We start from the raw sequence: 15335 nt of genomic DNA on the forward strand, positions 1-15335 counted from the left end.
AAATTTTAAAATTTTTACACGTAAAACTTTAGAGGAAAGAATAGATGATGCTTTTATTAAAATGAATGCAAATCTATGTGAAAAACTTTAATAAATACATCGTTAGCCCCAAGTCGAATGCACGCAACTTTCCGAGACATTTTGGAAAGTAGCAGAATGTACGTAACTCTGAGAATCGTTTGGAACTCGCTTATGTTGGTTTTTTGTGTTTTTGCAAAATACAAATTACAATATTTCTGCTCGAAACATAGCAATAAAAAGTGTAAGGCAATGTTCAATAAAATCTCAATTATTTAATCTACAAGCATCCTATGTCGTACTTCGCGGGCATCAATTTTATGCTTTTAAAGAACGTCACTATTACACGGAAAAACTTTGTTCAAGAATCATTCCTAAATTTATTCAGGAACTGAGGATATGAGAAAAATTCTGCAAAATTTACAGAAAAATACAAAAATCATTCAAGAAAATACTTGTATTTTTATTATGACATTGGAAGACTTCTTGTTAATGCCGCGATCGGAATATCTCAGTCACTGGGCGTTGAAAGTTTCTTGAACTGTTTTAGAAGACACAGTACAGTAACCAAGCACTAGGCAGGGATTGGTTGCGTCAAATATGTTTCCAATGCATAATAATACCATAAGCTGCTAAGGTAGCTGAGAGATGTAAAGCGCAGTTTTTGGACTCTCGAGGACGTGGGATCGAGTCCTCCCAGAGTAAATTTTTTTTCTCGCAAACGTAAAAATTTATTCTAAAACAAGTTCAAGACTTTCTGTAGTGAGTTTAGGAAGTTGTCTTGAATTTCTCTACAATTCTTATAGAAACACTGCTTAGAATTTTTCAAAGAAAATATAAATAAGATTTCCTAAATTATTCTCATATCCTCAGTTCTTGAACAAATTTAGGAATGATTCTTGCACAAAGTTTTTCTGTGTACTATAAGAGTATATAACCATTATACTTATTTAGTATGGACTTACTTTAAACTAAAAAATCATTATTTCATACTTTAATAGGTAAACGAAATTATATACTATTAAAGTATAAAGCAGTTTTGTGCTAAAATAGTTAGTTTGTTTTTTCCGTGTGGAATTATTTAAAAAAAATGTACGTCATGTAAAATTACTTTCAAATTGTTCTTGGAGCATTTCATTAAATGAAGAATATTCGTGTATTAGTTTTATATATGTAGAAAGCTACATAACTAAACGAAAAATAATAATTAGAGATAATTTAAATGTGGAAATATATTTAAACGAATCACGATGTATGCTGTTAACCAAAATGCACATAAATTCATTTTAAAACTTCTGGTATCTATCTGTTTACAACGCGGTGCGCGAGAAGTTTCGGAACTAAAAAAAGCTTCCGACAAAAATTGTCCTTTTTCTTATATGGCTCATTTCATTTAAATTGTCATATTCAGCTTCCAGAAAAGTTGAGTTGGAAAATTTTGATTTTAAGGTTGAAACTAATTTTTTTATACAGTTTAACATGTTAAATTAAAAAAATAAATAGTGGTCACAAAATTAAAGTCATATATTTCTTATGGCAGACGGTTTTTTTTGGCAGAAATCGTCATATCTTATAAAAAAAATTTTCTGTCAATTTTTGATAATATAATAATACTAAATATAATTCGATTTGACTGGTGATAAATATACTGAAGTTTTTGGGGTCGCTGAATCTGAAATTGAAGTCAGATTTAAAATATTCAAAATGGCCGATCCAAAATAGCAACCATGAAAATTTAGAAGTTGATTCGATTCGCTTGAAACTCGTTACTTAGGGGCTTTTTGGGTTACTAATTACAAATATGACGTCAGATTTTCAAAATTTAAAATGGTGGATCCAATATGGCGACCCAATATGGCGGATAATTTCAAGACTGATGCGATTCGGTCGAAATTTGTTTCTCGGGGGTTTTCGGGGTCGCTGATTCGAATTTGATGATAGATGAACCCAAAAATCTTAAATACGATGAAATCATATTTTTTTGAAAGCTCTGTTTGGAACCTTATTAGGCCTATAAGTGATTTTTAACTGGACTGCGAAGGGGTTAAAAATTATATAGGCAAAATGCAAAATTTATGTCCTTATACATTATGAATATAAAACAAATAAACATCTATTCATTTCGCCGAAGGAATTAAAATAAAAATTTTTTGAGGGTGGGTTATAACTCCATTTTATGGAAAAAATTAGGGAAGAGGGTTGCGTGTACGGGTCATGTAGTACACGAATTATGCTATAATCTAAAAACTTTTTTGAAGTTTTTACCACGTCAGGTTAATGAGAAAAATCATATTAAACACCCATAACAACATGTTTCTTGGGGGTTTTTACCCCCACTTTTTTCAAAATCCTGACATGCTAGGCAATTTTAAGATCCGGGATCGTGTTCAGCACCCAAAAATACATTAGAAACCATTCTGATATCAAGATAAAAGAAAAAAGTTTTATTTTGTAGGCCTCTGTGATTTATTACGTTTACTGAAGCCATATATACAAATTTGCATTACACTTATGACCATTACACTTATGACCATTACACTGTTGACATTTTGCTCGTTTTTCATTTATAAAATGAAAACGGTTATACTTATATCGACGGGGTTGGTCTCATTCGAAAGAGAATCCAAAAATACATTAAATTCCATACCGATATAAAATTCAAAATATTTTCTAACCATTTTCAAGGCGTTACACTGTTGACAGAAATTCAATTACGAAAGTGTTTCGGCTTTTTCTGCCACCATGACAAACGAGCAGATTTATACTTATATCGTTTTTGTTTTTTTCACACACTTCGTTGTTGTGTTCTGCTGCTTATGCGATGGTAAAGAAATTTTTTTGCTCATAAGGTAATTTAAATAGCAGGTAAAAGTTGAAAATTCTGCCGGCAAAACGTAAAAATACAAAAGTGAGGGACACGTCATTTTCATTTTCTGTAAATTGTATAAAATAAAGTTTAATTACCAACACTTGATTTTCCTTAAATATAGAACTAATACTTCACGAAACATTTTTTTAATCTGGTTTAAACACTATATTTTCGACATTTCATTCATTTGAACATTGAAAATGTCTCCGGGGACGCATTACACTTATGACATTTTGCCTGCTTTTTGTTCTACCAATATTATGAAAATCACTTTTATGTCCTTGTAAGTAGAAAATTTATTGAAAATCATTGCTTTTTACTATATAAACAAATTAATTTCAACTAAGGTTATATCAAATAATTTTTTTTGGCAAGGGACACGAATATGACAATTTAAATGAAATGAGCCATATACTACATTGGTCTCCTGTAGTCTATTCTCCATGAAATCAATTCTCAATATTGTTCAACATGAGTGGGAATTTTTGAAATATTTTTTAAAAAGAAAATTATTTTCAACATATAGCTCACCTTCTCCTTCTTTATATTGAAGAATATATTTGGTCACTTCACTAGTGTCTTGAGATTTGTGTTGCCACTTTACATTGATACTACGACTGGCAACCATTGCAGTTTCCAGTCCACTCGGTGGTAATGGTGGTTCTTAAATGAAGAATATTTATTTAAAAAATAACATTAATAATGACAAAAATCCATTTTTATATAATATTAATTCTTATTATCAAAATAATAATAATTCAAAAATAAAATTCAATTATAATAATTTATTGTTGAATAAAAAAACAATAATATCGAAATATATATGTGTGTTAATTTGAAATTTTGCTTTATTTTTATTTTTTTTATAAAATTTACCTTGTACAATAAGTTGTACTAATTGTTGATCGCGACCATATAAATTGCTAGCTTGACAAAAATAAGCTCCACTGTCAGAAGCTTCCGCTGCTGCAATTTGCAATTGGGCAACAACTCCGTCCGGAGTTATTTCCTGCTTCACTGTTACCCTTTATATCAATTCAATGAGAATTATTTTTTACATATAAAATAAATTCTAAAAAAAATTTATCTCTAAATTAAATTAAAAAAAAAAAATTCAATAAATAAAAAATATTATTTATAAATTTGAAGAGTATTTGTTTTTTTTGTGCGAAAAAAATAATTTAAAAAATATATAAATACATATAGTGAATAAAATGAAAAAATATATATAATTTTTCAATTTTCTTACCGATAATTTGTCGATGGATTTAATTCAATTTTACCACCTTTTAACCATGTGACAGTAACAGGTTTATCACCATGTACTTCGCAATGAAGAGTCGCTGTATCACCTTTTTTAACGGTTACTAGGCGAGACGGAGCCGCAAAGAATGGAGAAGCTTTGGAAACATTAAAAAAAAAAAAATTTAGTTGATAAAATTGGTAAAAATTATTGCTCAACTAGCATGTAATATTACCTTAATATCACAATAACATTACATAAAAAATTCGTAATATTACCGTGTAACCTTACATTAATATTATATTGGAGGAATATTACAGATTAATACTGCGAGACTTTTTGTTTTAAGAAAAAAAATCTCACCAGTGGGAATCGAACTCTGAACCTCTCGCACACGAGTCGGAAGTTTAAACAACGAACCAATATGACTTATTGAAAATTTACACTGAGAAAAAAATTAAGTCAAAGCAACCAAAATTTTATTTTTAATTTTAATTTTATTTTATTATTTATTTATTATCAATTTAACGTTTAATTTATATTTATCCAATTGAAATATTTGTGGACTTTGAAAATTTTCATCTCCTGGGATCGAACCTCTGACCACTGGACTACCAATCTTTGTGAGAGATTTAAAATACGAATCAAATTATTTGGTTGTCGTAACCAAATTTTGGTTGAAATTTAAAAATGTTCAATTAAATAATTTTGTTGGCCTAACCAAATGTTTGGTTGAGATAACTCTACGACTTTATTTCAGCCAACCAAAATTGCTTTAACCAAACGATTTTGTTGCAAACACAAAATCTTTTTTTTCAGTGTTTTAAAAACAAAAAAAAACAAACAAAAATTGAAAATTTAGATTATTCACAAGATATGAAATTGTATAGGTTATGTTAACAGTTTATAATTTAAAAAATATATAAATATAATATATTTATATATTTTAAATATTATTATATTATAATAATAATTAAAATAATAATAGTAATAATTTAATAACAATAAAATTGACTACCAAGTGTTTCTATTTTTTTTTTGTTCTTCTAATATAAAAGTTTGCTTTTTTTATTTTTTTGCAATTTCTAAGGTTTGAATGTATATCTAAATACTTTCTTCGTTTTATTTGACATTTCAATATAAGGTAACTCGTGTGCCTTTATATAATAGAAATCCACATACACATACACACATATGGAGATAAAAGTTTTAAGAGACATTCACTGATAAAAGAAAATAGTTTCAAATGACCGTATAAGAAATAGCAGTTGAGAACTTACAATTGACTTTAAGCTGCACCACTTTTCCAATGCCAGTTCCAATACCATTGCTAGCTTGGCAAAGATAGAAGCCTTCTCTATCTTCTTTAACGTGCTGAAGCAATAGAGTGCCATTTGGAAGAAGTTTCGTATATGCTCTTTCTCGCAGCTCCTCATACTCGCCTGTTTTACCACCTATTTTCAAAAAAATGTTCTAAGCTATAAAAGTTAAAATAAATCTACTTTCCTTCTTTTTCTTTCTTTTTTTTTTTTTGATAATACAATCATTGTAAGAAACTTTTTCAGGTTTTGAGAAGCAGGGCCGAATTATTTATAACGAGTATTTGAAGTTTGTTCTATATATAGCACTGCAAAAATTAAATGACTTACTTGGTATCTCAAAATAAGATGTAATTTGGAAAAATGGTATCTTCCATCTTTTAAAAAAAGATATTTTGTAAAGTATCTTATTAATATTTAAGATATGCTTTTTGCGTTTTAACAAGAATTAAAATATTTCTTCCATCTTAAAATGTAAGTTACTTCGGTAAGTTTCTATACAGTAATATCCCGGACTTACGCGATAGGTGGGACCGAGCGATAACCGTGTAAGTCGAATTCGCGTTAATCGGGGTTTAAGTTTTCATATAAAATAAATACAATAATTTAGAATTTATAAAAAATATGTTTAATAAAATATCAAGTAATAAATCTATTTACATTTTTATGAATAAAAACAACGTAAACAAGGAGGGGGTCCTTTATGTTTATTTCATAAACATTATGCTTCCTCATTGTGTGAAGCAAAAAATTCGCTTCCTCGTGAAGGAAGCAATGAATTTGTCCAATTCAATTGATTGATTTAAAAAATTTCGAGTTAAAAATGTTTTAAATTAATTAAATTTTTTGAAAAATAAAGAAAATTTTAATTAATTTTGAGTGTAACATAAACTTTATATATACGAATCGATTCGTTTTAATGCAAGCAATACAATTATTTTATTCATCAACTTGAATTTAAAAAAAACACAAAATTTTTTAGCTAAAATATGAATTTTCGATTTTTCAATTTTTATTAATTCTCAAATTTTAAATCAAATCTATGCTTTATATATACCAACCAATTCGTTTCAATGCAGGGAATAAAATTATTTCATATATAAACATGAATTTAAATAAACACATCATTTTTTAGCTAAAATGAGAATTTTTCATTTTTTAACTTTCTTTAATTCTTTAAATTTCAATCAAATCTATACTTTATATATATCAATCGATTCATCTTGACATAAAGAAGACGATTATATTATATATTACCTTAAATTTTTCGATTTAAAAATTTTTTCAATTAAAAAAAAATTTTTGGAAAAAAGACGATAAAATTTTTTTTTTTGGGTATTTTTAAAAATCCTCTCGTCATTTTTGAGAGATTAATGTGTTAAATAAGCCTACCAAATTTTATCCAAATCCATTAAAACCTGTTAAAGATATCGTGTTCACAAAAACGATCCACACACACATACACACACACACATACATACATCCGGACAATTGATCAGGATCTCATATAACATGTTTCTATATAGAGGAAAATTTGTTTTCACCATTTTTAAAAAGTTTATAAACGAAAGGACTACATAGCTTCCTCCACGAGGAAGCAAAAACAATAATAAATTATTTATTAATTAATTAAAAAGTTACACGGAAAAAATTAATTCAGTAGATTTTACAGAACTATCACGGAGTAGCGGATACAGCTCTTTACGAAACTGAGTGTTGTAAAATGTCACTAAATATTCAGAATAAACTTGAGAAATATTCAGTATAAACGCAATGAAATTTTTGTAGTTTATCCGTAAATATCCATCACATTTTACAAAACTCTGTTTCGTAAAGAGCTATATCCGCTACTCCGTCACAGTTTTGTAAAATATACTGAATTAATTTTTTCCTTGTAATTCGCGCGGCCATAAAAAAACGCGTATCTCCGAAATCGCGTAAAACGAGGTAGCGTAAGTCGGGGTTTTACTGTATAAGTAACTTCAATTAAGATATTTGTGGAGACATAAGATATTTAGAAAAAAGATGCTTGTACATTCTAAGATACGTCAGAATTTGAAGTTACTAAAATATAAAATACATTAAGCATCTTTCATAAGAGGTCATAGTTAACCTCAAAATTGTTTTCATCAAAAATATGTGAAGCACTTTGGCAAAGATACTATTAACATATCTTAAATTTAGATATTTCAAATGACTAAAAAGTCACTACCAAAACATCTTTAAAATGACTACCAAAACATCTTACATTAAGATACTTCTTTTTGCAGTGAGTGGGTTTAAAGTTAAACGAAATGTCTAAGTAGGTTCAACGTAGGGTCTAGGAAGTTGTAAAAGTAGGTTTAAACCAAGGTCTAATTCAATGTAGGGTCTAAGTAGTTTCAAAGTAGGTTAAACGCAACGCCTAAGTAGGTTCAATGTAAAGTTCAAGTAGTTTTAATATAGAGTCAAAGTAGGTTCAACGTAGAGTCGAAGTAGATTCAATTTAGGGTCTAAGTAGTTTTAAAATAAGGTTAAAGTAGGTTTAACCTTAAATTTATATAGGTTCAATGTAGGTTCTAAGTTTAGTTTTAATATATAGGGACAAAATAGTTTCAACGTAGGTTCGAAATAGCTTTAATTGTATAGGTAAAATGAAAGTTGGTTTCACAGAAAAAACTTGGACTCATTTTTGTTGCAACTCATTTTCTTTTGGGTATCGAAATGAATATGGGACAAACTTCATGTTATTCAAAATGATATTGGCTGGAATTTCAGATTTCTAAGTTGGCATCATAAGCAGAGTAATTTTGTATTTCAATTATTGTTTCTAATATTTCAACAACACCAGAAAGATTATTTTGACCAGTACGAATATTTAGAAGTTTTTAAATAAAAATTATTTATTATTATTTACGTAGATAATAATTAATTTCATAAGTTTTTAAATTTACCGCTATTATTTAAGTTGGCAGTACCGTTCCTGTTGTCAAAACACATGTTTTCATTTTTCTAACCTAAAAACATATTTCCTTTATTATTTTATTACGCGATTACAAGCAATTTTTAATCAAATATATTAAGTCTAGCGTGTTATTTACTTCTTTGTAATTATTATATTTCATGTTTTTGTGCAAAATTATTCGTTATTTCACAATATTTTTCCATTTTTCTTTTTCTCAAAATGAAACTTGCCTGTTTCATTTTGATACTTTTACCTTAGAACTCGAAATGAAACAACCAGTTTCATTTTTGTTGCGAATCAAATTGAGTATAGAATCTATACTCAATTTGAATTCAGGTTTTTTCTGTGTTAAGGGGTTAGGGGTAGTCAGAGGCACGAAAAAATGAGAATTTTCAGTATTTTTTTTTTGCTATTAAATAATTTTATTTTACAAAAGTAGTAATATGGTATTATTAAACAATGTTTTGACTTGAAGTCACGAAAATTTCAAAAAAAAAAAATTTTTATTTCCGAAGTTACAGCTGTTTGTGTTAACCCAGTTCCAAAAAAAGGTCCTTGCGGTGACAATCATAAGTCCTTGGAGATTAATCAGAAATCAATCGTATAAAAAAAATTAGTTTTATAAATAAATAATCCTGGGCCTGATCGAAGGATTTTTTTTTTTTTCAAAAATTAACAAAATGGCGGCCTCAGGAAATTTTTGTCTAGATTTTTGGGAAAAAATCAACAGTTAATTGGTCTTAAAAAATCGAAATTTTTCAAAAAAAAAAAAAATCCTTCGATCAGGCCCGAGTTTATTATGTATTCTAAAAGCTGTATAAATTTCATTAAAATCGACTGAGCGGTTTTCGAGTTATAGTTGTCACCAGTTCAAAAAACATAGTTTTGAGAAAAACGCGTTTAGTTTCACACTAGATTTACGTACAAAAAAACGAATTATTAAATTACTTACACCGAGTCATCTATTCCTGGGCCATATTAATTTAGGTACTACTACATATACCCAAGTCTGAGTTCATCGATGACAATAGAACCCTAAAAGCCGATTTCTTGCAGCTGCCACTAGCTGCAAGCGCTCCCGAACGCTTTCAAAGGCCCGAGCTCTCTTTGTTATTTGTCGAATAACTTAAAAACGAATTATCGGATTAACTTGAAATTTTCAGAGATTATTTTTAAGATATTTTACTTAACGAAAATGCAAAAAAAAAAATTTGATTTTTTGAAAATTCTGACTACCCCTAACCCCTTAACGCCGTCTATATAGGAGAGATTCTTTTTCAATCGCCCCAGCCCAAAAAGTCAATGTTCTGGGATTGGCTTCATACTTTGGTAAATTGTTGTCCTATATGATAGTAATAAATCCCTAAAATATAAACTCATTAAAAAAATATTTGTAGAAAGTAGAGGGGGTTGAAGTTTTGACGTTAAGGGTAACCTTGTCATTTTCAAATCCGTTTAACTATGACAAAAGTTAATGGATTTTAATTTATCTATAATGAATTTTATTGCATTTTTCACGTACTTTTCAAAAATGTATACGAAATTTAAAAAAAAAAATTTTTAACCCCTTTTTTGTCAAAATCAACCCTTATTTTTCGATTTTCACCCCTTCGGGTATTTTTTTTTTTTTTTTTTATTTTCATTGGAAAGCTGAGGTTTTTTCCGATGAGCTATGTAAATATGAAAATGGGACAACAATAATTTTGTGAGAAACAGAATATTAAAGTAGGCGGTGCCGATAAGTGGTGTACCTGGAGATCATCTTTGAGGATTTAGATAGGCACCGCCTTATTTAATATTATGTTTCTCACAAAATTATTGTTGTCCCATTTTTATATTTACATAGCTTATGGGAAAAAACCTCAGCTTTCCAATGAAAATAAAATAAAAAAAAAATACCCGAAGGGGTGAAAATCGAAAAATAAGGGTTGATTTTGACAAAAAAGGGGTTAAAAATTTTTTTTTTAAATTTCGTATACATTTTTGAAAAGTACGTGAAAAATGCAATAAAATTCATTATAGATAAATTAAAATCCATTAACTTTTGTCATAGTTAAACGGATTTGAAAATGACAAGGTTACCCTTAACGTCAAAACTTCAACCCCCTCTACTTTCTACAAATATTTTTTTAATGAGTTTATATTTTAGGGATTTATTACTATCATATAGGACAACAATTTACCAAAGTATGAAGCCAATCCCAGAACATTGACTTTTTGGGCTGGGGCGATTGAAAAAGAATCTCTCATAGGTTACATGTAGGATTTAAAAAGTTTTAATATAAGGTAAGGTAGGTTGGTAGGTTCCACGTAGGGTTGCACTAGATTAATTATGGGGCCGAAATAGATTCAACGTATACGTATTTTTAATATAGGGTTAAAGTAGTGTTTAACCCAAGGCCTATATGTAGGTTCAATGTAGGTTCTAAGTAGCTTAAATATAGGGTCAAAGTAGGTTGAGCGCTAGAACTAGTTTAATATTAGGTCAAAATGGGTTCAATGTAAGGTCTAATTAGTTTTAATGTTGGGTCAATATGGGTTCAACAAAGGGTCTAAGTCGTTTTAATATTGGGACAATGTAGGTTCAACATAGGACCAAAGAAGATTTAATATACAGACATTTTAGGTTCAACGTTGGGTCGAAGTAGGTTTAACGTAGGGTTAAAAAAGCTTGAATGATATGTTGATAAATCAATTATAATTCAAATCTTAAATTTACTTTCTTTCAAAAAGTTGTAAATGTATTATTTTTAAATTTAAAAAATATTCTATATCTAAGTATATAACATTTATAAAGAATTTATAAAGAAAAACGCAATGCTTGCGTGAAATATAATTTTTAAAATACACTTCGACATGGTATAAGTTATTTGACCAGTGTACTAAATTTTCTAAAAGAAGAAAGCTAACGATAAATCAAGCAAAAAGAACTAGCACGCGAGTTTCACACACACACACATATATAGTAAAGTTTTCCTCGAGAATAAAAAAAAAATCAGAGCGAGAGGGGTGGGGGGGGGGGTATTTAGAAAAAAAGTGTTCGTTCGCAAAATGTGCAAACGAGATATCTGAAAATTCAATCGGAAAAGAGAAATATATATATCTATAGTTGGTGCGAGCGCTAATGGAATTCATAAATCGCCGAGGTTTACATCGCGCGATGGGAACATTCCGTCTGACTGTAGTTCGACCATTACTACTTCGTAGCACGTCCAATAAGTAAAGGGGAATATAGCGAGCGCTAGTCAGACCTTTACTAAAAGGGGAAAATAATCAGCAATGGTCAGCCCCTCATTTCTCTCTAATAACCAATAAATTCTCAAGAACCATATTATATTGAGGATAATAATTGATTTTGTTCTCAATAAATTTTTATTTATTCTTTTTTTTTTTTAATGTATTTTCAACCTTTATCATGAGCAGAATATTGTTTAAAAATAAAACAGAAGACTAAAAGCTAAAAATAAGTAAATATTATAGATATCGAATATTTTAATTGCTTGTTATTTATATGTGACGCTCCACAGTGAAAGGGTGCTTAGCTGTTTTTGACAGAACTAAAATTTGCAGTAAAAATAAATATAAAAACGACTAGTTTTCGATACAAACTATTTAATTATTTATTAGATGCAATATTTTCCTTAAAAAAATGCTTTTTATGTTAAATAATCAAAAATAAATCTTTAATAAAGTAAAAACTACCATGAACATAACCTAAAATGTTAAGCAGATAAGCACCACCCTTTCACCGTGAAGCGTCACATATACTTGATATTAATTAATTAAATCCACAGAAGAATGTAAATTTTAACCTCCATATCAGCAAAGATAATTAACTATTAACATGTTGCTATGGAAAAAAGCAAAAAAAAAACATTTTTTCAATAAGATTTATTACATATAGAGACCATTTTCACCGTGTGGATAAATTTAATTTTCCTTGAGGTTAAAGGCAGTAGATATATTTTGCGTCTGCGCAGAAGCTCTGTATACAAACATTCTGCACACGGTGAAAATGGGCTCACAGTACCCACTTGGAAAGATTCCCCGGAAAGTGCCCCCTGGAGGTTCTATCAGAATTCCGCCGATACTTCCAACGTAATTCCGTCGGAATTCCATCGGAGTTCCAAAGAATTTCCGATGGGATTCTGACGGAGTTCTGACGGAATTCCAATTAATTTTCTTCAAAATTTTTAGAGTCCTAATTCCGTCGGAATTTTGTCGGAATCCCATCGGAAATTCTTTGGAACTCCGATGGAATTCCGACGGAATTGCGTTGGAAGTTCCGGCTGAATTCTGATAGAACCTCCAGGGGGCACTTTCCGGGGAATCTTTCCAAGTGGGATATCGTGAATGATAAAAAAAAAGTTTAAGATTTTTAATTACCTGTTCCCTTTTTCCAAACAATGGTGGGAGTTGGCACACCTTGTGCTTGACAATGTAAAGAAACGTGTCTGTTTCTTTCAACACTAACGTCAATAGGCTCGACGATCCATTGTGGTGGCACTGAAAATGAGATAACTCCACTATAAAAATTCCGTCACGGGTCTTTAATAAAAGTTACTGGTCGTTAGCGATTTAAAAAAGAAAAATTCTTTTTTTTTTTCTTCTTAAAGTGACAAGGATTTAAAAGCGTGGGATTCGCATGGAAAATGAACAATGTCATCTCTACTTTTTATATTATATCTCATTTGAGAAAATTATGCTTTTACAGATGAGAATGGGGAAAATGAATAAAATAAAATGAAAAAAAAATAACTCAACTTCTAAATGTGACTCGAGTTTTTAATTTTTACAAATAACGCCAACGACGAGCTCATTTTTATTTTTATAATTTATTTAATTACTATAAAAACTTATTTTACTTTTTACTTTAATTTTATACTTTACTTCACTTATTTTTTTTGAATATTTTATTTTTATTTAATTGCTAATTTAATTTTACAATTAAATATAAATAATAATGGAAAAATTATAGTTACTATGATAAAAGAAAAGTTAAAATTAACAAAAAAAATATTTTACAATTAAATTTTGGAGTAATTTAAAATAGTTGACAAAGAAAATGAGAATTGTGAAAGAGGTTTTATGATGGTATTTGTATATAATATAGAGTAAATTTGAGATGAAGGATAATAAATTAGGATTAGAATTATTACGAGAGATCTCATTGAAGATTTTTTCAACATTTAGTTCATTTTCGTGCATCTTACAGCGAAAAAAAATTTCTTCGTTTGAGAGGATTTATTTTTAGTTTTATGCAATTTTTTCCTCATAAATATAAAAAAAATACTCTTAATTTGACAGTAAGTAAAGTATTCTTAAATATTAATGTACGTACTCTCTAAATCTAAATTATTAAAAATGTTTACTAATTTGAATTAGTGCGACTCACTTTTTGCTTTTAACTTAATAAAATTATTTTAATTGTTAGTAAAAGTTACTAATAATTAGTAAAATTTTACTAAGTCAGAAACAAAAAGTAAGTGACTAATTCAAATAAGTAAACATTTTTACTAATTCAGATTTAGAGAGTAAAGATTTTGAAAAAAATTTTTCTCAATATAAAAGGAAAAAGATCTATTGCTTTTTTCAGTCTTCGAAGCGTTATGACAGACTAAGAAAAATATGAAAAAGAATCATTTTTAAAAAAAAAGTATCCACAAAATTAAAAAAAAAGTATCAAAAATGTGGCATCTTTAAAATGAAGTAAAATTAGTTTATCGGATTTCTTAAATTCTAGAACTTGAAATCGGAAACTTATATAAAATATTTAGTATTTTAAAACAACAATTTTAATTAAAAATCTCCAAAAATTCAATTATTTCTAAAAATCTTAACTCGAACTCTTCCAAAATTCAATTATTTTTAAAATTTGTATAAAATTCTTTGCTAAATTAATAATTTCCATCCAATTATTCAAAAATTCAATTAAATAAAACATTTTTTAATTGAATAAAAATCTCTAAAATTTAATTACACTTTGAAACTGTTAATAATTTTCAGCAATTCTAATTTACAAAAATTTTAATTCAAAATCTCATGAAATTCAATTATTATTAAAAATTTTTATTCAATTCTTTAGAAAAAAAAATGAGTATAATGGAATTTAGTCCTAAAGTTATTCTATGGCTTTAAAGATATTTAACCAATAGAAATCAATGTGTTCGTGTTGATGGAATTTACTCGAGGATGATCACTGCTACATCTGGTGTTACTTAAGGATCGACCTTAGGTCCTCTTTTATTTCTTTTATATATTAATTATATCAATCATACTTTTAAATTTTGTCAATTTCTTCTCTTTGCAGATGACTCGAAACTTTATAAAATTATTAATTTTACACAAGGATTATTCTGCTTTTCAAACTGATATAGATTGTCTTCAAAATTGGTGTTCAAAAAACAAATTTTTTCTAAATATAAATAAGTGTTCAGTAATCAGATTTTCAAAAAAAAAAAATTATAACACATCATAATTATGCTATTGACAATTTTGTATTAAATCGTGTAACAAAAATTCGAGATTTGGGTGTCAAACTAAGTTTTGATTTAACTTTTACGGAGCACATATCTTTTACAGTAAATAAGGCCCTTCGATACTTGGGTTATATTATGAGAAATGCGTCAGAATTCAAGAGTTTAATATCTCTTAAGGTACTTTACTTCTCTTATGTTTTATCCATTCTCGAATTTGCATCTGTTGTTTGGTTTCCCTATTATTTCACAGTTTTCCTAAAAGTATCAAATTGAGACCAAAATTGCATCAAATCTTTGCAACGTTTTAATGCACATAAGTTATATCAAAAAGAGATCGTTTTGTGTATCATTTTTAGAAATGATACACGAAACGGTCTCACTTTTTGATGTAAAAAATTTAATCAATTTATATCAATCATGGCCGAATTGAATCGACTCAAAATTAAACGAATTTTTTTCAGAT

At 28.3% G+C, this 15335-nt stretch overlaps 1 protein-coding gene across 4 annotated transcripts in view; it reads right to left on the reverse strand.

Moving 5' to 3' along the window:
• The window catches only part of LOC127289503 (cell adhesion molecule Dscam2-like), a 159919-nt gene that overhangs the window by 68973 nt on the left and 75611 nt on the right, over nucleotides 1-15335 (reverse strand). For all 4 annotated transcript variants that reach the window (XM_051317469.1, XM_051317470.1, XM_051317467.1 and 1 more), the window contains exons 9-13: nucleotides 12780-12899; nucleotides 5411-5584; nucleotides 4137-4287; nucleotides 3764-3912; nucleotides 3419-3550 (exon numbers count right to left, since the gene is read on the reverse strand). In XM_051317469.1, coding sequence (XP_051173426.1) covers nucleotides 3419-3550; nucleotides 3764-3912; nucleotides 4137-4287; nucleotides 5411-5584; nucleotides 12780-12899 — 726 coding nt within the window. The remainder of the gene's footprint in view (nucleotides 1-3418; nucleotides 3551-3763; nucleotides 3913-4136; nucleotides 4288-5410; nucleotides 5585-12779; nucleotides 12900-15335) is intronic.

The sequence above is a fragment of the Leptopilina boulardi genome, unplaced genomic scaffold (genome assembly GCF_019393585.1).
Source record: "Leptopilina boulardi isolate dan_hultmark-lab unplaced genomic scaffold, ZJU_Lbou_2.1 LbouV2_43, whole genome shotgun sequence".
NCBI classification, from domain to species: Eukaryota; Metazoa; Arthropoda; class Insecta; order Hymenoptera; family Figitidae; genus Leptopilina; species Leptopilina boulardi.